General features: G+C 44.2%; 1 protein-coding gene across 3 annotated transcripts in view; it reads left to right on the forward strand.

The window, feature by feature from the left end:
• Positions 1 to 21,748, forward strand: part of SYT6 (synaptotagmin VI) — a 99,718-nt gene that overhangs the window by 66,294 nt on the left and 11,676 nt on the right. For all 3 annotated transcript variants that reach the window (XM_006865887.1, XM_006865888.1, XM_006865889.1), the window contains one exon: positions 15,380 to 15,500. In XM_006865887.1, coding sequence (XP_006865949.1) covers positions 15,380 to 15,500 — 121 coding nt within the window. The remainder of the gene's footprint in view (positions 1 to 15,379; positions 15,501 to 21,748) is intronic.

Raw genomic sequence — 21,748 nt, forward strand, 5'->3', positions numbered from 1 at the left:
CTTGCCCACCTCCTCCCCGCACCTCGGCTCTTCACCAGGGGGACTAACTGGTCCTGAACTCGCAGCATCCACACCGCAGACTGCAGCTGGAGTTGATTAGAGTTCGTTTAAGGAGCCTCAATTCTGGTTGATCATTTATTCATAACGCTGTAAAGCCCTTGGGGCAGAAAAGCACTTGAGAGAAAAAACAGGCGTGGAACTCAAAACAAATACAACCTGCCCCATCACCCAGCAGGAAGCCCTGAGCGTCACAGCAAACACATGCCGCCCTTCCAACTCAACCGCCCCCAGGATTCTTGCCCTAGCCCCGGAGGCCCAGGCCTGAGGAGGCACAGGGAAGCAACCCACGTCACAGGCGGGTGCTCACAGCAGGAGCCCTCTCTCCGCCCTGCGGGAAGGAGCGCCCACCTCCATGGCTCTCCTCTCCCAGCAGATAGCTGAGGCAGCCATGGGGGCGCAAGGGCGGGACCAAGCGTCAGTCTCCTGCTTCTCTAACTCAGCTCCTCCATAATACTTGGGGTCACTATTAGTTGAAATAACTGCACAGCAGCGGTTTGGGGTTTTATTGCTTTTCTAGTTTTCCTCCAGTTGATTTTCCTTGATAGATCCCAAGTGTGTCAGAAGAGAACTGTGCTCCACAGAGTTTTCAGTGGCTGATTTTCCAGAACTACATGCCAGGCCTTTCTTCCAAGGTGCTTCTGGGTGAATTCAAGCTGCCAACCATTCAATTAGGAGTTAAGTGCAGTTAACCATTTGTACCACCTAAGGAGCTCTGGTAACATAATGCTTACAAGTTGGGCTGTGAATCTCACAGTCAGCAGTTCAAAACTACCAGCAGTTCCATGTGAGAAAGGCGAGACTTTCTGATCCTACAAAGATTTACAGCCTCAGAAAGCCTATACAGGGTCATTATGAGTTGGATCCGACTCCACTGCATGGAACCACCACCAAGACATTTGTAATACTTCTCCTTAGGCCTTTTGACCCAGGGACGATGAGGACACACCCCGCCCCCATCAGATCAGGGGACTTCAAGAGAAGGTCAGGAAAGTCCTGATCCCAGTGGTGTGGTCTCCTGGGACAGCTCAAGAATGTTTCTGCAAACATGCAGGGCTTCTGTGGATGTGTAAATGAATATATATGTTTTGTTTTGTAAGTGTACATCAATATTTTTGCCTTGTTCATTTATGAAATAGAAGATGTAGATGGGGAGCCACAAGGAGGAAGTGGGATAGGTGTTGTTGCAGGGAGGGGATTGTAATCTCTGAGATGAAACAAAGTGTATGGTTTGCTGAATGTAGAGAGGATGATCTTGTCTGTAAACCATCACCCAATTCACAATATAAAGGCAAAAACCAAATAAATGGCAGGGCTTTAGTCTCAGCCAAGAGCACTTTTGAAGTACCAGGGAGTACCACTCTTGGCTTTAGCTTCATTGTCTCTTGCTGACAAGCACCTAATGGTTTAGGTCTTCACCCATCTCCTGCTTGAGACACTGGCCTGGAAAGATGAGTCTTGCCCAGGACAGAGGTTGTTGTTGTTGTGAAGTGCCGTCAAGTCAGTTCTGACCCATAGCGACCCTGTATAGGGTTTCCAGGGAGTAGTTGGTGAGCTTGACCTTGCAGTTCAAAAGGCTTTGCAGCCTGGTGCATTAACCTGCAGCGCCACACCAGGACTCCAGGACAGAGGTAGGGAGTTGTTGTTGTTGTTGTTAAGTGTCATCAAGTTGGTTCCGATCCATAGCAACCCTCTAGAGGATTTCCAAGGAGCGACTGATTGGTGGGCTTGAACCACCAACCTTGCAGTTCAAACTGAATTTGCAGTCTAGCGCATTAACCCACAGCACCACATTATTCTGGTAGTGGAGAGAACAGAGGGCAAAGGCATGGAGGTGCAGAAGAACACCAAGAGTTGGGAGAGGGAGGAGTCATAGGCAGCGTGGTATCATGAGTAAAGGTGTGGGCCCAATAGCCTGGTTGCCTGGGTTCACATCCCAGCTCTGCCATTTGCTAGCTGTTCATCCAAGGGCCAGTTGGATAACCTCTCTGTACTTCAACGTCCCTGTGTGACAAATGGAGATACTAATAGTATCCCTCTCATAATGCTTTTGTGAAAGTTATATGTCTGAATATATTTAAACACTTAGGACAGAATGGCATATAGTTAATACTAAAAAAAGATTTTACTGTTATTATGGCTGGTTATTATAGGGACCTGAGGCAGAATGCAAAGTTCTTGGGTGGCTAACACAGTCAGTTTCTGTTCAACTACTAACCTAAAGGTTGGTGGTTCAAACCCACCCAGCAGCACTGCAGAAAAGCCTGGCAATCTACTTTCATGAATATTATAATCAAGAAAACTTTACGGGACAATTCTAGTCTGTAACACATGGGGCCACTATGGGTCAGAATGAACTTGATGGCAATGGGTTTTGGAGATTTGAGGGGCAGAATGATACGGTAGTCTGGTGAGAAAGGTGAAGGCCAAATCATGAAGACACTTGGATGCTTTGCTAAGAAGGTTCGATTTGATTCTGGAGATAAACGATTTTCAAATCAACTCCTAGAATTTAAAGGAGCTGAACTGAGGGATTAGACATAGTAGCCCTCGTTACCTTGTCTCTGAGTTACTTTCATCTGCTGTATATATTTAGGCTTCCAGATAGTAATTCATTTTCAAAAAGGATTTTCCAACTACAAAATAAATGTGAAATAGGGAGTCATAGAGGGATTTTGAGTAGGAGAGCAACCCTATGATTATAGCAAAGAAGGGTCGATTGGAGAAAGGTGAGCAGAGAGAAGTTAGAAAGCTGCAGTGGTCTTAAGAAATGGTGAGGGTCAGGGCTAAGCTAATATAGTAGGCAAGGAGAGGAGAGGCCTCAGAGTCTAAGGACACTTAGAAGGAAGAATCAGCCTCGATGGCTGGATAAGAAGACTGAAGGAGGCAGAGACATCTAGGCTAAGAGGCTTCCATTCTTCCCTGTACCATCCATTCTTTACAAGACAGCTTAAAGCTCCAAATTGCTTCCAGTCCTCGGACAGCTGTGCTTCATGTTTGGAAAGGTGTCTGCCCTTTTAAGGCCTGAATTCTTTGGATAGTACAAATGGTTAACTGGTTCAGCTGCCAACCAAAAGGTTGAAGGTTTAAGCCCACCCAGGACTCCTTGGAAGAAAGACTTGGCAGTGTACTTCCTCAAAATCCTAATGAGCACAGTTCTATCCTGATGCATTTGGAATCGCTATGAGTCAGAATCAACCCAAGGGTAACTGGAAGAAAAAAAAATTCCAGGCCTAAGAGAGGAGGCCCTACTTTCCTTGACCTTCTGGTCCTTTCCCTCACCCCTGTCTTGGCTACTCGCCAGACTCAGCAGCCACCGCTTCGTTACTCAAGGTCCTGATCTGTTTCCTCTCTTGCGGTTCACTCTACTCCAGTGCTCGTCTTCAGTCTTCAACTCTGGCCTGACTTATTTCCTGGGTCTTAAGCATTCTTCCCTACCACTTTGTCTAAAGTGACTGCCTGCTCCCCTTGTGTCCCTCTAAGTCACTGGTTCACTTACAACAACAGATACTACCTTGCTTAGTTTAATTTTGTCTCCCTCCCCTAGAATCCAAGTTCCTGTAGGACTGGGACTCCATCTATCTTATTTAACCACTGTCTCTCCATATTCATGAACACTCAGCGACTAATGAATGAATGACACTTATCTAAATGGTCTCTGGATGGGAGATGACTCCACGGGCTGGTTAGGGGAGGAAGAGCAGTTATAGAAATGGTCTCCCATAACTGTAGAGTCAAGAGTCACAGGAAGGCAAGGTTGGACCCTGTCCCTGTTTCCAGTCTCATCTATGCTTCTTCTACCCCCACCCCACCCCCACCCCGTGCCCTCCAGCCACACAGAATCTCTCCTGCCTCCTAAACATTCTGTGTCCCTTCTTCCCCTCTGGAAAGCTGCTCTGGAATCTCTGCACAGTTAATTGTTCCTTCCTATACTCTCCCACTCAATGTAAAGAAAACAAAAACCCTTACCACTGGACCAATAAACAGCATTCTTATCAATGGAGAAGAAATTGAGGTTGTCAAGGACTTCATTCTTCTTGGATCAACTATCAACACTCACGGAAGCAGCAGTCAAGAGATCAGACGACATATTGCATTGGGCAAATCTGCTGCACAGGAACTTTTTAAAGAATTGAAGGGCAGAGATGTCAGCTTGAGGACTAAGGTGCGCCTGACCCAAGCCATGGTATTTTCAATAACCTCATATGGATGCGAAAGCTGGACAGTGAATAAGGAAGATCGTAGAAGAATTGATGCCTTTGAGTTGTGGTGTTGGAGGAGAATACTTAAAGTGCCATGGACTGCCAAAAGAACCAATAGATCTGTTTTGGAAGAAGTGCAACCAGAGTGCTCCTTGGAGGCCAAGATGGCTAGGCTTCGTCTCTCCTACTTTGGACACATTGTCCAGAGAGAACAATCACTGGAGAAGGATGTCATGCTGGGTAAGGTGGAGGGTCAGAGAAAAAGAGGAAGACCCCCAACGAGATGGATCAGCCAGGTGACATCATTGATGCCATCAAGTGTGGCGGGGGTAGTGAGGTTGGCCCAGGCTTGAAAATTGTTTCATGCTGCTGTGCATGGGGTTGCTATGAGTCCGTTCCGACTCGATGGCACCTGACTGACTGACTTATATTCTCCCACATCTTACCTACACTTCTGTTATGTTGTTATTAGCTTCATTGAGATTACCCAACTCAAGGAAATCCCAAACACCATTGTAATCCACAGGGTTTACACTGACTGATTTTTGAAAGTAGCTCACTAGACCTTTCTCCCTAGTCTGTCTTACAAGGGAAGCTCCGCTGACAACGGTTCAGTATGGTAACAGCATGCAAGTCTCCACTGGAAGATGGGCAGGGACTGTGCATAAAGTAAGCCAGGTTGCGTGCTTCTAAGGTGAGAATTCCACCACGAAAACACCACAGCCCCCTATTACAGCACAGATCAAACTAGACGGTTTCATATTTATTTGCCTTTTTCTCTCCTTCCCCTGTTCTAAGACAGTGGACTCAATAATAATGTTGTTCTTGTTAGGTGCCATCCAGTCAGCTCCAATTCACAGCATCCCTGTGCCCATCAGAAGGAAATACTGCTTGGTCCTGTGCCAACCTCACAATTGTTGTTATGCTTGAGCCCATTACTGCTGACACAATGCCAACCCACCTTGTTGGGGGGTCTTCCTCTTTTTGGCTGACCCTCCACTTTACCAAACATGATGTCCTTCTCCAGGAGCTGGTCCCTCCTTATAACATGTCCAAAGTATGGCAGCTCCGCTGAAACTTGTCCACTGTGGATGTCCCTGCTGGTGTTTAAAATACCTGTACTATAGCTTCCAGCAGCACAGCAATGCACAAGCCTCCAAAGTACAACCAACTGACTGGTGGCAGCAAGATCATATGGTACCTCTTGAAATGGCTGAACATGGACCATTCCTTTTAGGTACAGTGACTGTATAGTCCTTCCATCTTCTTTTGATGTTTTCTGCATTATTCAGTGTTTTACCCATGCTGTTTGTTAAGTGCTGTCAAGTCAGTTTGGACTCATAGCAACCCTGTATAGGGTTTCTGAGGAGCAGCTGGTGAGTTTGAACTACAGACCTTATGGCTTGCAGTCCAATACTTATCCTAAAGCGCCACTCCAGTATTTTGTCCATAGAATCCTTCAATATTGCAAGTTGAGGCTTAACGTTTTTCTTCAGTTCTTTTACCTTGACAGTGTTCTTCCCTTTTGGATTTCTAACTCCAGGACTTTGCACAGTTCATTGTAATACTTTACTTTGTCTTATGGAGCTGTCCTTGGAAATTTTCTGTACAGCTCTTTTATTTCCTCATTTCTTTCATTAACTTTACCATCTCAACACTAGAGAACCCATTTCAGAGTCTCTTCTGACATCCATTTTGGTCTTTTCTTTCTTTCGTGTCTTTTTAATGATCTTTTATTTTCTTCCTGTATGATATTCTTGATGTCATCCACAACTCTTCTGGTCTTTAGTCATTAGTGTCTAGTGCATCAACTCGTTCTTGACATGGTCTCTAACTTCAGGTGGATATATGTTCAAGGTCATATTTTGGTTCTTATGGTCTTTTTTTAAAAAAATTTTTTTTCAGCTTTAGCCTGAACTTGCATATGAGCAATTGATAATAATGGTAATAATAATAATAATAGCAGCTAATACTTGCTACCACCATTTGTCCCTCAGTTTGTAATACTGTGGTGACTTACGTGTTTCTGTGATTCTGGAAGCTATGCCACAGGTATTTTAAATACAAGCAGGGTCACCCATGGTGGACAGGTCTCAGCAGAGCTTCCATACTTTGGGCATGTTACCAAGCGGAACCTGTCACTGGAGAAGGACATCATGCTTGGTAACATGGAGGATCAGCGAAAAAGAAGATGCCCAACAAGTAGATTGGCACAGTAGTCCTACAGCAATAGTTATAGGACTGGGGAGTGTATTGTTCTGTTGTGCATAAGGTTGTTATGAATCAGTGCACACTTGACAACACCTAACAACAGCAACAACAGTAAATGCTTGCTACTACTACTGTTCATCTTATCTAATCCTTGAAACAACTCTCTGATAGAGTGCTGTTACTAACTCCATTTCATAGATAGAAATCAAAACTATGAAAAGTTAAATAATTTGCCCAAGTCTTGGACCTAGAACTGTATGACTCAAAATCCATATTTTCAACCATTTGTTCATCAACAAGTATTAATTGTATACTTGTCATACTTAAGGGCTAGACATCAGAGCTCTACTGGTGAGCAAAACCAAACCAGACCCCATCCCTGCCCTCAAAGGACCCACACACTAGTGAGGAATGCAAAGTCAATCATTCTCATTGTTGTTTTTAGGTGCCATCAAGTCGATGGCAAGACACAATGACCCTATGTCCAACAAAATGAAACAATGCTCAGTCCTGTGTTGTCTTCACAATTGTTAAGTTTCAGCCCATTATTACTGCCACGGTGTTAGTCCATCTTGTCGAGCATCTTCCTCTATTTCTCTGACCCTCTGCTTTACCAAGCATAGATCATTCTTTCTCCAAGGACTGGTCCTTCCTTATGACATATCCATAGTATGTGAGGTAAAACAAAGTCTTACAGTCCTCACTTCTAAGGAGCATTTCAGCTGTACTTCTTCCAAGATACATTTGTTTGTTCTAACAGTGCATGGCATATTCAGTATTCTTCACCAACACCATAACTGACATGCATCAATACTTCTATAGTCTTGCTTATTCATTGCCCAACTTTCACATGCATATGAAATGACTGAAAATACCATGGTTTGGGTCAGGCTTATCTCAATCCTCAAAGTGGCATCTTTGCTTTTTAGCATTTTAAATCAATCATGTGGTTGTTGTTCAGTGTCGCCAAGTCGGTTCCAACTCATAGTGACCTGTATAGGGTTTCCAAGGAGTGGCTGGTAGATTGAATCACCTGCCTTGCAGTTCAAACCAACCTTTCAGTCCAATTTTATCCCACAGCACCACACCAGAAACAACCAAATTAGCATAGAAGTGATGATTTTGGCACATGCCATGTCGACACAGTCCAAAATGCTATGGAAGCAGATATTAGGGGAGTGGGTCTCTCCCCAAGTGTCAGGTCTCCATGGCTAACTCAGTTCTGTGCCCCAACACTGAGCCACAAGCCTACACAGAGGGTTTGCTCCTTTACCTGGTGGAGCCTAAATTGACTTCAACCCCATCTTTGCTCTAGGCCCCCCTGCCCAGGGTAACTTAACAGCGCTTCCTGCCCAGTACTTCAGAGGTACTTTTAGGTCTCCTGTGGCTTTCCTGAAAGTGTACCAGATGCTTCTGAACTGATGATAAGAGATTCAGACAAGCCATTTAATGATTAAGAGACCAGAAGTGTTCTCTAAAAGATGGGGAAGCTTGGTTCTTGCTTCACTCAGCCTGGATTCCCAAGACGGATGCAGAGGCATTGACGCCACTCAGTGCCTATTTAGGAGGAAACGTGGCTAGCCCTGGAGAAGAACAAAACATGTTGGGGCAGTGGGGACTGAGGAAACAAGAGCATTTGGATTTCAAAATGAGATTTCTAGATGTCTTGAGGCCGGCAATAGACACCAACTAAGCAGCCTTGGCTTTCATGGCTAATGATAGATTTTTCCATCTGAATCCTCTGTTCTTCGGGCTGATCATCTAGAGCAACTGCCACATTGTGCAGATTGAAGGCCAGAGGTCTGAAATGCCTTGCTCAAGGTCTCGCAGGTAGTTAGTGGCAAAGGGTTTAAACCCTGGGTCTCCTGTTCACGGCTCATTGTTCTTTCCTGGGGGGGCCAAAAACACTTAGCCTAGGGCTAAGTGGAGGTTGTCCTGGTATGGTGCTGTAGGATAGGCACTGGACTACTAACACAAGATTGGAGGCCCAAACAAAGCAGCTGCTCCTCCGAAACTTTATACAGGGTCGCTGTGAGTCAGAACGGACTTAGTGGCACTTAACAATAACAACGGGACTATGGGAGTGCATCATCCAGAGAAAAGTACTTTAACAAGCTGTTGCAGATAGGCCACTGGGGAGGCACTATGAATAATTTTGTGTAAAGGATGGGCCCTTAAGAATCTTGATGCCCAGACTTCTGGGTACTGCAGCTAGGGAAAGTACTGGTATTCTGGTCATCAAAGTCAGCTGGACAGGTTGCATTTAAGGACAGATTTATCCAGGACACTCCTGTTCTGGTCTCCGGTTCACCCCCTTGCTACGCTAGTCAAGACTCGTTTAGCCAGTTCCAGAGCTCAGATCTCAAGCCCTCAGTCAGAAGGAGTCTGGAGTGCCAAGCTGGTCTCCACCACTTTCTAAGTGCAGAGAACTCTCTAGCACCAAGGAGCTCATTACCCGGCCGGGGCCCAAGGCAACCACTCCTGACAGCAGGTGAGGATGAAAGCAATAACCTGCCTCTGCTCTGCAGCCCTTCATCACCCTGGTTATATTAAAGCTCAAGGTCTCAGACATCCCTAATGAGGATCAAAGGCTGGCAAGGTGTGCAGGGCCTGGTCTGAAACCTCCTCAGGAAGAGGGTAATGCAGAGACTGGACCTGCCAAAGCAGCCGTGGGGCCAAGCTGGGGCCCAGCTTTCCAGAAAGGGAGGAAAGGTTGCTAGCAGGAGATGTTGACTCTCTCAGTTTGGTTAGCTCCTCTCTCTCTATTTACTCAAAATTAACCTATTTATTTTCCTTTATCAAATAACCCTGTCTCTGCTGCCTGCGTGTGCTGGGTAGCAATATCCCTCTCCATCTTCTGAGCCAACAGCAGCTAATTTGCTGGGAGGCCCAGTTGCCTACAGCAGAAAGCCGGAATGAGCCTTTGAGTCCCTTGGTTGTCCTTCTCCACTCCGTCTAAGTCATGGTGGGATAGTGGATGAGTCCCTTCTTGTCTCTGGGACATTGTCAGACGCCACATCACACTGCAGTCTCAACCCCCTCAAGCCCCACCAGTCTGTTACCATCCCATCAAGAAAGGGAACCCTGTGAGTCCATGCTGTCCCTGGAGGGAGCAGTCCTTGAGTACAGTTCATAGAGCCCCCAGGGGTTCTGTTTATTGTGAGGTAACCCTCAGATAGGAGTCCCTGCGTGGTGCAAATGGTTAATGTTATGGTTGTTGTGAAGTGCTGTCGAGTCGTTTCCAACCCATAGTGACCCTGTATAGATAGGGCTTCCAAGGAGCAGCTAGTGAGCTTGAACCACCAACCTTGTAGTTCAAACAGTTTTGTAGTCTGGCACATTAACCTACAGTGCCACACCAGGACTCTAAATGGTTAATGGACTTAGCTATTTATCGAAAGTTTGGGAGTTCAAACCTTGGAAGAAAAGTTCTGGCAACAATCTACTTCTGAAAAAATCAGCCATCGAAAACCCTTTGGCGCATGGTTCTACTATGACATACGTGGGGTTTGCCATGAGTTGAAGTCAGTTCAATGACAGCTGGTTTTTTATTCCTCATATTCCCAGGCTAGTCACTCAAATCCATGAACAGATCACTCAGAACCAACCAAACCAAACCTACTGCCATCAACTCAAAATCCCCCCCAAAAAGACAGGCATCAAGAGCCAGTTCTCCTTCGGTAGGGTACATCTGTACAGAAAAGGTGATAGCGGCTTTTCCCCCAATGTCCTTTGGGCTAAAATGTAGTCATCCCTTTCCACAGGCATTCATGTAGTTCATGCTGTGTGCTCTGGGCACCTCTAAGGCACAAGTAGATGTAAAGCAAAGTACCTAGCTTTAAAAGGACCTCTGGACTGGTCACTGGACTCTGGTGGGCAGCACAGCTGCTGAGCAAAAGGGACATTTGATAAGTGCTGTGAGCAGTGTGGGGGCAGAGAATGCTGCAGCCATGTGGGGAGAGATATTTGCAGAGGTCTGGGCCCCGCTCTAGGGTTCCTGGAGATAGTCATGGCCCTGGGCCCTACAGAATGTGCAGCCTTTTCGAACAAAGAGATGGGGAGGTATATTAGCTTCCTAGGGCTGTCATAACAAATTACCACAAACTGGGTATTTTAAAGCAACAGAAATGTATTCTCTCTCAGCACTGGAGGCCAGACATCTGAAATCTAGAGTGACAGCAGGGTCATCCTCCTTCCAAAGCCTTTAGGGTTGGTTCCGTCCTCGCTTCTTCCAGCTTCTCAGAGCCTCGGGCATTCCTTGATTTGTAGCAACATAACTCCAATCTCTGCCTCTGTCTTTACATGGCCACCTACCTTCTGTGTCTGTGTCTCTTCTTATAAGAAGCCCAGTCAGTTCGTATTAGGGCCCACGCATATCACCTCATGTTAACTTGATTACATCTGCAACAGCCCATTTCTAATTTCACAGATACCAGGGATAGGAGTTCAGCATCATCTTTTAGGGACACACAGTTCAACCCTTAACAGGAAGCCTTTTGGCAAAAGGGACTAAAGATACAATAGCCCACATGGAACAGCAAGTTGGCATAGAGAAATGGCCAGATGAGGAGTTAAGATGGAGCCCAATTGTTGAGATCGCTGTACATAAACTAAGAAGATCGACCTTGGTCAGGAAGCTAAACAAGAGGAGACACTAAGGATGTTTGAGCAGTGTTGACCCCAAACATTTCAACACGTATAATTCGCAACTGATAGATAAAAGACTGGCACCAGACTGATTGCAGTCGTGTTTTGGCATTACCACTCACTAGCTACATAGCCTTGGACAAGCTATTTAATGCCACCAGACATTCATTTTACTCCTGAGTCCCGTGGGAATAGTAGAGTACCTACATTATAGGTTTGGGTAAGGCTTATTGAGATAATTTAGCCAAGAACTTAGCAGAGTTTCCCTCATATTGTAAGCATGCAGTAAGAGGTAGTTCTTATTACTATGGCTTACTGAGTCCAAAAAGGGTTTTTGTAACCATGATTGAATCACAAAGGATTGTTACGGAAAATGAAGGGATTAGGACTTCTTGTATCATCATGCCTCTGTCAGAGATAGAACATTCAACTGAAGTACCATTGATCTGAAAGCCCTGTGCGTGACAGGACAGTCACATCCCACAATGCCAGATCTTGGGGTGGTTCCCTGTGTCTCTCTCCCTTGACATCCCCTAGGAAGGCAGTGGGAGTTGGGGAGCCTAGCGCCTACCACTTCTTGTTGTTCTTGCTTATTTTAACCAGCTGTGAGTGAGCCAACTAGACTATGTGTTGAAAGAAGTAACTGTGCATTCTCCACAAAGCATGATGTCCCTAGTAGGCACTCAGTACATACGAATACCTGGACTTTAAACTGGTTCCTTCCAGTTTGATCCCCTGCTGAGAATTTGCATTTATCCCCAAATATGCTGCATCAGAACCTGCATTTTAACAGGATCCCCAGGTGATTCTAATGCATGCATGAGAACATATGGAACTTTGTAAGAACCTAGAGATTTTGTTAAAATGTAAATTCTGATTCAGTGTATCTTGGGTGAAAATGGAAACTCTCAACAGGGGCTTAAACTAGAATAAACCGGTTCAAAGTCCTTGTATGAACAAATAAACCAATGTGCAAAGTTGTGGTCTCAGGTATAAAGGAGCCAGGGTGACCTTGAATTGTATCTTAGCTGGAAGGGGCTGCTGCTCACAGATGGAATGCAAGGAACACTCTCTTTAGAACAGGGCTCCAACTGTGTCTCCTGCCAGCTGTGTCAGCCTGGGCAAGGCTTTTAAACTTGAGTCTCAAGTTCCTCATCAGTGAAATGGAGGAAGCAGTGATAATCATGCTTGTCCTGAAGACTTGCTTGAGTCTCAAGGTGCAAATGCTGCCCCTGGAAGAGCTTTGCAAAGCACCCAAGCTCCACAGATGTTGGTCTTGGCTCCTGGTTCTGTGGTGGCCGCAGAGTTTTGGAGCAGGTAGCTGTCTCTGCAAAGTGCCAAATTCTGGCCCCGGTCACATCCCCTTATGAGATGCTGAGAAAGTGAGGGTGTTCAACTTTTGTTATCTCTGGAGTTTGATTGGGGGGCAGAGGACAAAAAGAACTTCTAAAAATGACAAAACTAGGGCTCAGGAAAGAGTGGGTATTAGTGTTACCTAGTAGAAGAATTGATACCTTTGATTATGATGTTGGGGAATAATATTAAAAGTACCATGGACTGCCAGAAGAGCAAACAAATTTGTCTTGGAAGAAATACAACCAGAATGCTCCTTAGAGGTCAGAACGACAAGATTGTACCTTTTATACTTCACACATAGTAACAGGAGGGACCAGTCCCTTGAGAAGGGCATCATGTTAAGTAAAGTGGAAGGTCAGCGAAAAAGAGGAAGACTCCCAATGAGATGGATTGGCACAGTGGCAGCATCAATGAACTCAAGGATAACAACTGTGAAGATAGCATAGGATCAGGCAGTGTTTTGTTCTGTTGTGCATAGGGTTGCTAAGAGTTGGAACTGACTCAGCGACACCTAACGACAATAACAATAAGAGGAGATTGTTGGGAGTTGGTGGCTCTGTAGAATAAGTACTGGACTGTAACCACACATCGATGGTTCAAGCCCACCATCCACTCCTTGGGAGACCAAAAAGGCTTTTTACTCCCACAAAGATTTATAGCCTTGGAAACCATATACAGGGTTGCTATGAGTCGGTACTGACTCAATGACACTTAACAACTACAACAACAGAGAAGACCATTGGGGCCACAGGCTCTGGAATGTGTGTGTAAGTGGGAGAGATGGTGGATTCTTTTCCTGGTGGAACCAAACATCAAATGTCTCTTGAGTCTCCAGTAGAAGGTGGCTCGTTTTGAGAGGCACACAATAATATCTTGGTGTCACTCTTGACTCCTTCTTTTCTCTGAAGTCAACTTGTTAGGGAAGCCTTCCCTGGCTACCCAATCTAAAATGCCAATTCCTATAACCGCCTCATGGGCATTTCCCATCTCCGTTCCCTGTCTTCTTGTTAGCTCCTTGGTATTTTTACTAACATTTTATTTATTTATCCTTTCATTGTCCATTGCCCTCTCATTCCCAACACTTAGATTAACACCTAGCACATAGCAGGTGCTCAGGAGATATTTTGTGATTGACTGATTGAATAAGTGAGTGGATGAATGAATGGATGAAATCTGTGCGAACCTATCTGAGATCTGTCTCTCCAAATCTTGACCTCTTTCTCCTCAAGACTGAGTCTGGGAGATCTAAGAGATCTCCATGTCTTTTCCCAAGCCAGCCCCAAAGTCTGTGGAGTGTGGGTGGGCAGGGAGGGTTTACAGTGACATGTCCCTCCTTCATCAAGTAGGAGGCAGAAAGCAGGAAGAGGAGGTCATCTGACCAACTGTCAGTTAAGTACAACAGACCAACATCCTTGCCATCTTTGATGGTTGCCGCTGTTGCTCAGAAAGTTCCTGGGATTTGGAATCCCACAGTGATTCTGGGTTAAGAGAGGCTGTAGAGTTTGTGCTCTGTGTCAGGATTATTTTATTATATTCATTTTTATTGTTGAGAATACACACAGCAGAACATGCCCCAATTCAACAATTTCTACATGTACAATTCAGTAACATTGATTACATTTTCCAAGTTGTACAACCAGTCTCACCTCGTTTTCTGAAAATTTCCTCCACCATCCACATAAACTCACTGTTCTCTAAGTTTCTTATCTGATCTTTCCAGTAGCCATTGTTAGTTTGATTCCATATAGATAGTTCTTAAAAGAGCACAATGCTTAAGGCAGACAGTCTTTACTAGTTAATCTAAACAGTTGTTTGATATTTAATAGAATTATAACAAGTGGATGGCTTTACCAAACAGAAATTTATCCCCTCACAGTTTGTTGTTGTTATTAAGTCCAGTTGAATTGGTTCCAACTCATGGGATTTCGGACCTTGCAATTCAAACTGACATTGGGTCCAGTACTTATCCTACAGTGCCACACCGTGACTCCAAGTTTGTTATTGTTAAGTGTAGTCGAGTTGGTTCCGACCCTGCACAGGGTTTCCAAGGAGTGGCTGATGAGTTTGAACCACTGACATTGCAGTTCAAACTGACCTTGAGGTCAAGTGTTCATCCTATGGCGCCATACCCTCCAAGTTAAATTCAGGGCCCCTGCTTTAGGAGAAGGCTTTTGCTCTCATTGGCTGTGGGGGAAGGTCCTTGTCACTTCAGCTATTGCTTCCTGTTTCTTTGGAGATCGCTGTGTGGCTTGGTATCTATCTTCCATCTCCGCTTGCTCCTTTTATCTCTTGTAAGACACTAACTCAAGACACACCCTATACTAACCCTGCCTGATTGATGTAACAGAAAACCTCTTTACCAAAGAGGATTATAACCACAACCACATTGTTGTTGTTAAGTGCCATTGAGTTGGTTCAGAGTCATAGTGACCTATATAGGGTTTCTGAGGAGTGGCTGGTGGGTTTGAACTGACGACCTTACGGTTAGTGCTAAGTGTCACTGAGTCTGTTCTGACTCATAGCAACCCTGTATAGGGTTTCCAAAGAGTAGCTAGTAGGTTTGAACTGCTGACCTTGTGGTTCTAAGTCCAGCGCTCATCTTACAGTGCCACACCAGGAGGTCTTACGGTTAGTAGTCCAGTGCTTATCTTCAGTACCACACCAGGATAGAGGTTAGTGTTTACAACAAATGTTTTTTGAGGACACAATTCAATCCACAACACAGCTATTGTCTTTTATACCCAGTTACTCCCAGCATGGAAGCAAAACCCATGGATTTTGACGCTATGACACTTTGTTTCAAAGAACCTTCTCCTGAGCCCCAGGGTGCCGCATAGAAGCTGCTCAAAGAGTGGGGTTCAGGGCCTGCCTGCCCTTCATCTGCCTTCTTGTCTGCTTCTTTACAGGAGAGTGTGGATTTGGGGGAGATCATGTTTTCCCTCTGCTACCTGCCCACCGCAGGTAGGCTCACCCTCACAGTGATCAAATGCCGGAACCTCAAGGCAATGGACATCACAGGCTATTCAGGTACCTCCTTTACCCAACCCCCACACCCCAGTGACCCAGACATTGGAATATGGAAGGGTGTTCCAAGAGAATGGGAAGAATGTCACTATTCTGAGGATGGAACCAACCAGCTCTTGAGGTGAACTGTCTGGAATTGGATTCTAGCTTTGACACTTTCTTTGCTGTCTAAATGCTTCGGCGTCCTCATCTTGACTGATGGGAGTTCTTCAGGGAAGTTAATTCATGCAAAGCTGCTAGAATTGTACGACACATAATAAGCCATTTAGTAGACAGTGTTATCATTTGTTCTATTGGAGAAGGGAGAGACTGAAAAAGAAATATAAGCATTCCCTGCATTACAAACAAGATCTGTTTCTAAATGTGTCTTGAAGTCAGATTTGTAGGTATGTCAGAACAGGGACATATGGTTCTTTTTCAACCTTACTTTAGTGCAAGGAAAGGCTCGAAGCTTTTTCAGTGATTCGAAAGCTCCACGTGCAGAAAATGAAGGTGATTGTGATGAAAACATTTTGTTGCAAGTAATGGAAAAATTATTTCAAGGGCAAATTTATATAACACTAAAACGCAAAAATGAGTTGTCCGTAATTTGGTCAGAAGGATGTTCAAAATCGTTCACAACCTTGCCTATATTGTAGAGCAGAAAGTTAACGAAAATCTTTCTAGTCTCTAAGAGTTCCCAGAACTTCCAAAAGGGTTGTTGTTGTTATTAAGTGCTGTTGAGTTGACTCCTACTTATAGTGACCCCGTATAGGGTATCCGAGGAGCAGCTGGTGGATCTGAACTGCCCACCTTGCGGTTCAAACCGACCTTGCAGTCGAGCGCTTATCCTACAGTGCCACACCAGGACTTCTCCAGAAAGGTTCTTTGGGGTTTTAATGTGTAAATGTTTGTGGGTCAGGTGAGGTTTTAATGTGTAAATGTTTGTGGGTCTACACAGGTAGTGAGTTGCTAGAGCAAATGCGCTGAAAAGCAAAGTGCGTTTGTATTTGAGTTTTTCCTGCAGGGATCTCGGCCTTGACTTCAGCACCAGGAGACCTGCTGGGTAGAGAAGCAAAAACAGAGTCCTAGTCTGTGACATTGTAGAATAAGCACTGGACTGCTAACCAAAAGGTCAGCAGTTCAAACTCACCAGCTGCTCCTCAGAAACCCTATACAGGGTTACTATAAATTGGAACCGAGTTGTTGGCACTTGACAACAACAATCCAACAACAGAGGAAATGCTTGTTTGGGGACAGCTGTGGAGCCTGCAGGCTGGCCATGGGGTCAGAGCCTTGATCCTTCTCCAGCCTACAATTCTGCAAGTCATTACTGGACAAGGCATTTGAGTTTGGGAATAGCAGAGGGGTATGTGGAGTCCTGGGAACCTCTCCCCTATGAGGGGAAATAGGGTGAAGTCTTCCAAAGAACAGGCACCATAGAATAGTCTAAGCCACACTCAGAATAGCAAATGCTATCTTTTTTGTTTGTTTCCCTAGACACCCCCTCTCCCCAAGTGCCCCTTCAGATGATTCAGATTACCAATATAAAACGGCTCAGGAGGGGCCTCTCAGCTTGGATGGGAATGAAAGATTTTTCATTTTATTTATTTTTATTTCCTGGAAAATTCCTTACTATAATCACAGTTGGAAAATTCCTTAATATAGAGATAGCAGTGCAGCCAAAACATCTGGGCCCAGGGTACCACCTGGTACAACTGGAAGATGAAGTATTCCAAATTAAAACTTCAAAAACAGACCCACTACTGCTGAGTTGCCATGAAAACTGAGGTTCCAGAGAAAGGTAGTTAGGAGATGCTAAAGAAATGTGTGTGCCTCAGCTCTCAGCTCCATTGTCTCTCTGCAGCAAGGCCAGAGGCTCCACAGAGACCGAGCCCGACGCTCCCCCTCATGCTTCTGCTTTCTTTGGCACTGCCTGACACACAGCAGACATGGTGAAGAACTTAAAGAGCCTCTTCTGACACGTGAAAGGCTCTCAGGCAGCAGCAAGTCCACTTTCCCCAAAATATAGCCAATGTAGATTGCATTTTAATATCAAAATAAGTGTGTACCGGGGATGGAAATTCACCGAGGACTCTTGAGTCTGCTGAGGGAAATAGGATTTTGCGGCCCAAGTCCCCACACTATCTTCTCTGATGTAATTAAATCTGTGTACTAGAGAGTGAGCTTATGTGAAGTTACTTAGGTAATGGGCAAGGCTGCTCCAAGGCACAGCGTTTGGGAAGAGAGATTTTCTTCATGTTGAGTTCTGCCCTTTCTCTTACCGTTGCTCCTCTTTCTATCTGAGCTTGGAATCTGGTGTTAAATCTCAGCTTGATGCTGAAAAGGCAGGGGCCCTCCTTTCATCAGGGAATTCTGTCTGTTTTCTTTCCTGATGTCAGCAAGTTCCTGGAACAAAGCATGGCAATTAATAGACACACAACAAGTAAGTATTTGAATGGATGAATGAGAGTCTGTAGCATGAGGAACATGCAGTGGGGTGGGGTGGGGGACATACATGCCACAGGCCTGTTGATTCTAATGTATGGAGACCTTTGTGTTACAAAGTAGAAGTGTTCCATAGGGTTTCTGTGACTGTAATTTTTACAGAAGCATATTGCCAGCATTTTCTTATGTGGCATTGCTGGGTGGGTTCAAACAGCCAAACTTTAGGTTAGTGGTTGAGTGCAAACTTTTTGTGCCACACAGGGACCTAGAGAGCAAACATAGCTTATTGATTGCCTGTTTTTGACTTATGTGTTACTGACCTCTAAAACCAAATACCTTTATACATATTTCTCCTTGACCTAAGCTATCCCTGAATTAATTTCCTAAGCCTATCTGCTAGAGTATAAACATTTTTTAAATACAAAATGCTGTAATAAGGACTAGGATGCTACGAAGGGGTGGTGAGTGAGTCCCACATCTCGTTGTCCTTCTTTTATTTTCTTCTGTTGTTGTTGTTAAGTGCCGTCCAGTCAGTTCTGACTCACAGTGACCCTGTATAGGGTTTCTGAGGTGTGATTGGTGGGTTTGAACCGCCAACCTTGCTATTAGCAGTCCAGTGCTTATCCTAACGTAACACACCAGGACACCACATTGAGTTTAGTGGTTTAAGTCAGACAAACCTGGATTCAAATCTTAGGCAAGTTTCTTTGTCTCTTTTTGTTCTGGTTTCACCATCTATAATTTGAGGGTGATAGCCCCAGTGTGGTGATGTAGTATAAGCACTTGACTTCTAGCTACAAGGTCGGCAGTTCAAACCCACCAGATGCTCCTCAGAAACCCTATACAAGGTCACTCTGAGCTGGAACCAACTCGACAGCACTTAACAATAATTAATAGTTTATAGAGATGACATAGTTAAAGTGACATGCTGTATGTCATCACAGTGCCTGATACATACTTGTTGTTGTTATGTGCCGTGGAGTCGGTTCCGACTCATAGCGACCCTGTACAGGGTTTCTGAGGCTGTAAATCTGTACTGGAGCAGAAAGCCTCATCTTTCTCCTGCGGAACAGCTGGTAGTTTCGAACTACTGACTCTGCGGTTAGCAGCCAAATTCGTAACCACTACGCTACCAGAGCTCCTTTAGATGCTGAATTTTGATGGCTTTCATGACAACAAGGTTGAAATAGACTGCTAGTTATTGTGTCCCCTTCCTCAGACGCATATAGCATCATAGGCTGTTAGGGTGGGAAAGTCCTCAGAGGTTATTTGAGAGCAACATTCTACTAGAGGCCACAAACTTGCCCCAGAGAACTGTAGGGAACAGTCATCTGTTTGCTTAGCTGCTGGGACAATGGTGAGATCTTTGGTTCTTGCAATGGAAGCATAGTCACTGAACTTTACAGATTGGATATGCTTTGGAACGGGTGGATGGGGTTGGGAAAGGAAGGGACCACTGGCTTAATGGCACAAGTAACTCTGCCCATGTTTTCCAAGCCTCGTGAGGTGGAAATTTGCTCTGATGTGAGAGTGCGCTGAAATAGTCATGGCAGGAAACAGAACAGCAATGGAGCAACCTTAAATCTAAAGACATATTCTGAGGCAATTTACTCCCTTAAAGGAGTTTAGAAGTCATCACATTAAAGACTGATTTGAGGCTAACTATTACCATGCTTGCTTGGTCCTGAAAAATGCCCTGGGGACATACATATGCATAGGTTGTGGGAAACTATCTCACCTGGCTCTCAAAAATCTATCATTTTATTTAAAATTTGCCCTTTTGGTTAAAAATCCCCCCAAGAGAAGGTCCTTTCATATGTGTAGTAAGAGATAGCACATTGAAGACCTCATGTACTGCCCCCGCTTCCCTACAAACCCATCTGTCCCCATGGTTAAGACACAGCTACTGCAGCCCCCTCCACTCGTCTGTCATGTTATCATACTGTGGTGGCTTGCATGTTGCTGTGATTCTGGAAGTGATGCCATAGCTGTTTTAAATACCAGCAGGGCCACCCAAGATGGACAGGTTTCAACTGCTTAAAGACGAAGACAGACTAGGAAGAAGAGAGAGACAGACCACGTCAAAACATTTAGTCACTGAAAACCTTATGATTAACAGTGAAACACTTGTCAGCACCAGAATATTGAATACTGAAACATGATGAAGAGCACCAGAATATTGTCAGATACAGTGTCAGAAGATGATGAGCCCCTCAGGTTGGAAGGCACTCAAAATGCGACTGGGGAAGAGCTGCCGCCTCAAAGTAGAGTTGACCATGATGATGTGAAAGGAGTAAAGCCCTCAGGACCTTCATTTACTGATGGGACACAATTCAAAATGAAGAGAAACAGCTGTACACATCTATTAATAATTAGAACATGGAATGTATAAAGTATGAATCTAGAAAAATGAAAGTTGTCAAAATGAAATGGAATGCATAAACTTTGATATAATAGGCATCAGCGAGCTGAAGTAGACTGGTATTGGCCATTTTGAATCTGACAATCAGATGGTTTACTCTGTCAGGAATGACAAATTGAAGAGGAATGGCATTGCATTTATCATCAAAAAGAACATACCAAGATCTGTCATGAAGTACAATGCTGTCTGTGTGTGATAGGATAATATCCATATGCCTACAAGGAAGACAAGTTAATACCACTGTTATTCAAATTTACACACCAACCACTAAAACCAGTGATGATGAAATTGAAACATTCTAGCAGCGTCTTCAGGCTGAAATTGATCAAACATACAGTCAAGATGTACTAATAATTACTGGTGATTGAAATGCAAATGTTGGAAATAAATAGGAAGGATCGATAGTTGGAAAATATGGCCTTGGTGATAGAAATGATGCTGGAGATTACATGATAGAATATTGCAAGACTAATAACTTCTTCATTGCAAATACCTTTTAAAACAATATAAAAGATGATTATACACATTGACCACACCAGATGGAATACACAGAAATCAAATTGACTACATCTGTGGAAAGAAACAATGGAAAAGCTCCATATTGTCAGCCAAAACAAGGTCAGTAGCAGACTGTGGAACAGATCATCAATTGCTCAGATGCAAGTTCAGGCTAAAGCTGAAAAAAAGTAAAAAAGTCCCAAAGAGGCAAAATATAACCTTGAACATATCCCACTTGAATTTAGAGATCATCTGAAGAACAGAGTTGATGTATTAGACACTAATGATCAAAGACCAGAAAAGTTGTGGGATGACATCAAGAACATCATTCAGGAAGAAACCAAAAGGTCATTAAGAAGACAAGGAAGGAGGAAAAGACCAAAATGAATGTCAGAAGAAACCGTGAAACTTGGTATTCAGAGGCAGAGATACTAAAGCAAATGGAAGAAATGAGGAGGTAAAAGAGCTGAATAGAGTTCAAAAGGAAGCTCAAGACGACAAAGTCAAACATTATAACAAAACTTGCAAAGACCTGAAGTTACAAAACCAAAAGGAAGAACGCGTTTAGCATTCCTCAAGCTGAGGGAACTGAGAAAAAATTCAAGTCTTGACTTGATATATTGAAGGATTCTACGGGCAAAATATTGAATGATACAGAAAGCATCAAAAGAAGATGGAAGAAATACAGAGTCACTGTACCAGAAAGAGAAAGAGATGGTTAATGTTCAACAGTTTGAAGAGGTAGAATATGATCAGGAGCCAATGATACTGAAGGAAGATGCCCAAGGTGCATTGAAGGCATTGGCAAAGAACAAGGCACCAGGAATAGATGGAACACAGATTGGAATCTTTCAACCAACTAATGCAGCTCTGGAGACACTCACTCATCTACACCAAGAAATTT

The sequence above is a fragment of the Chrysochloris asiatica genome, unplaced genomic scaffold, assembly GCF_000296735.1.
Source record: "Chrysochloris asiatica unplaced genomic scaffold, ChrAsi1.0 scaffold00085, whole genome shotgun sequence".
Lineage (NCBI taxonomy): Eukaryota > Metazoa > Chordata > Mammalia > Afrosoricida > Chrysochloridae > Chrysochloris > Chrysochloris asiatica.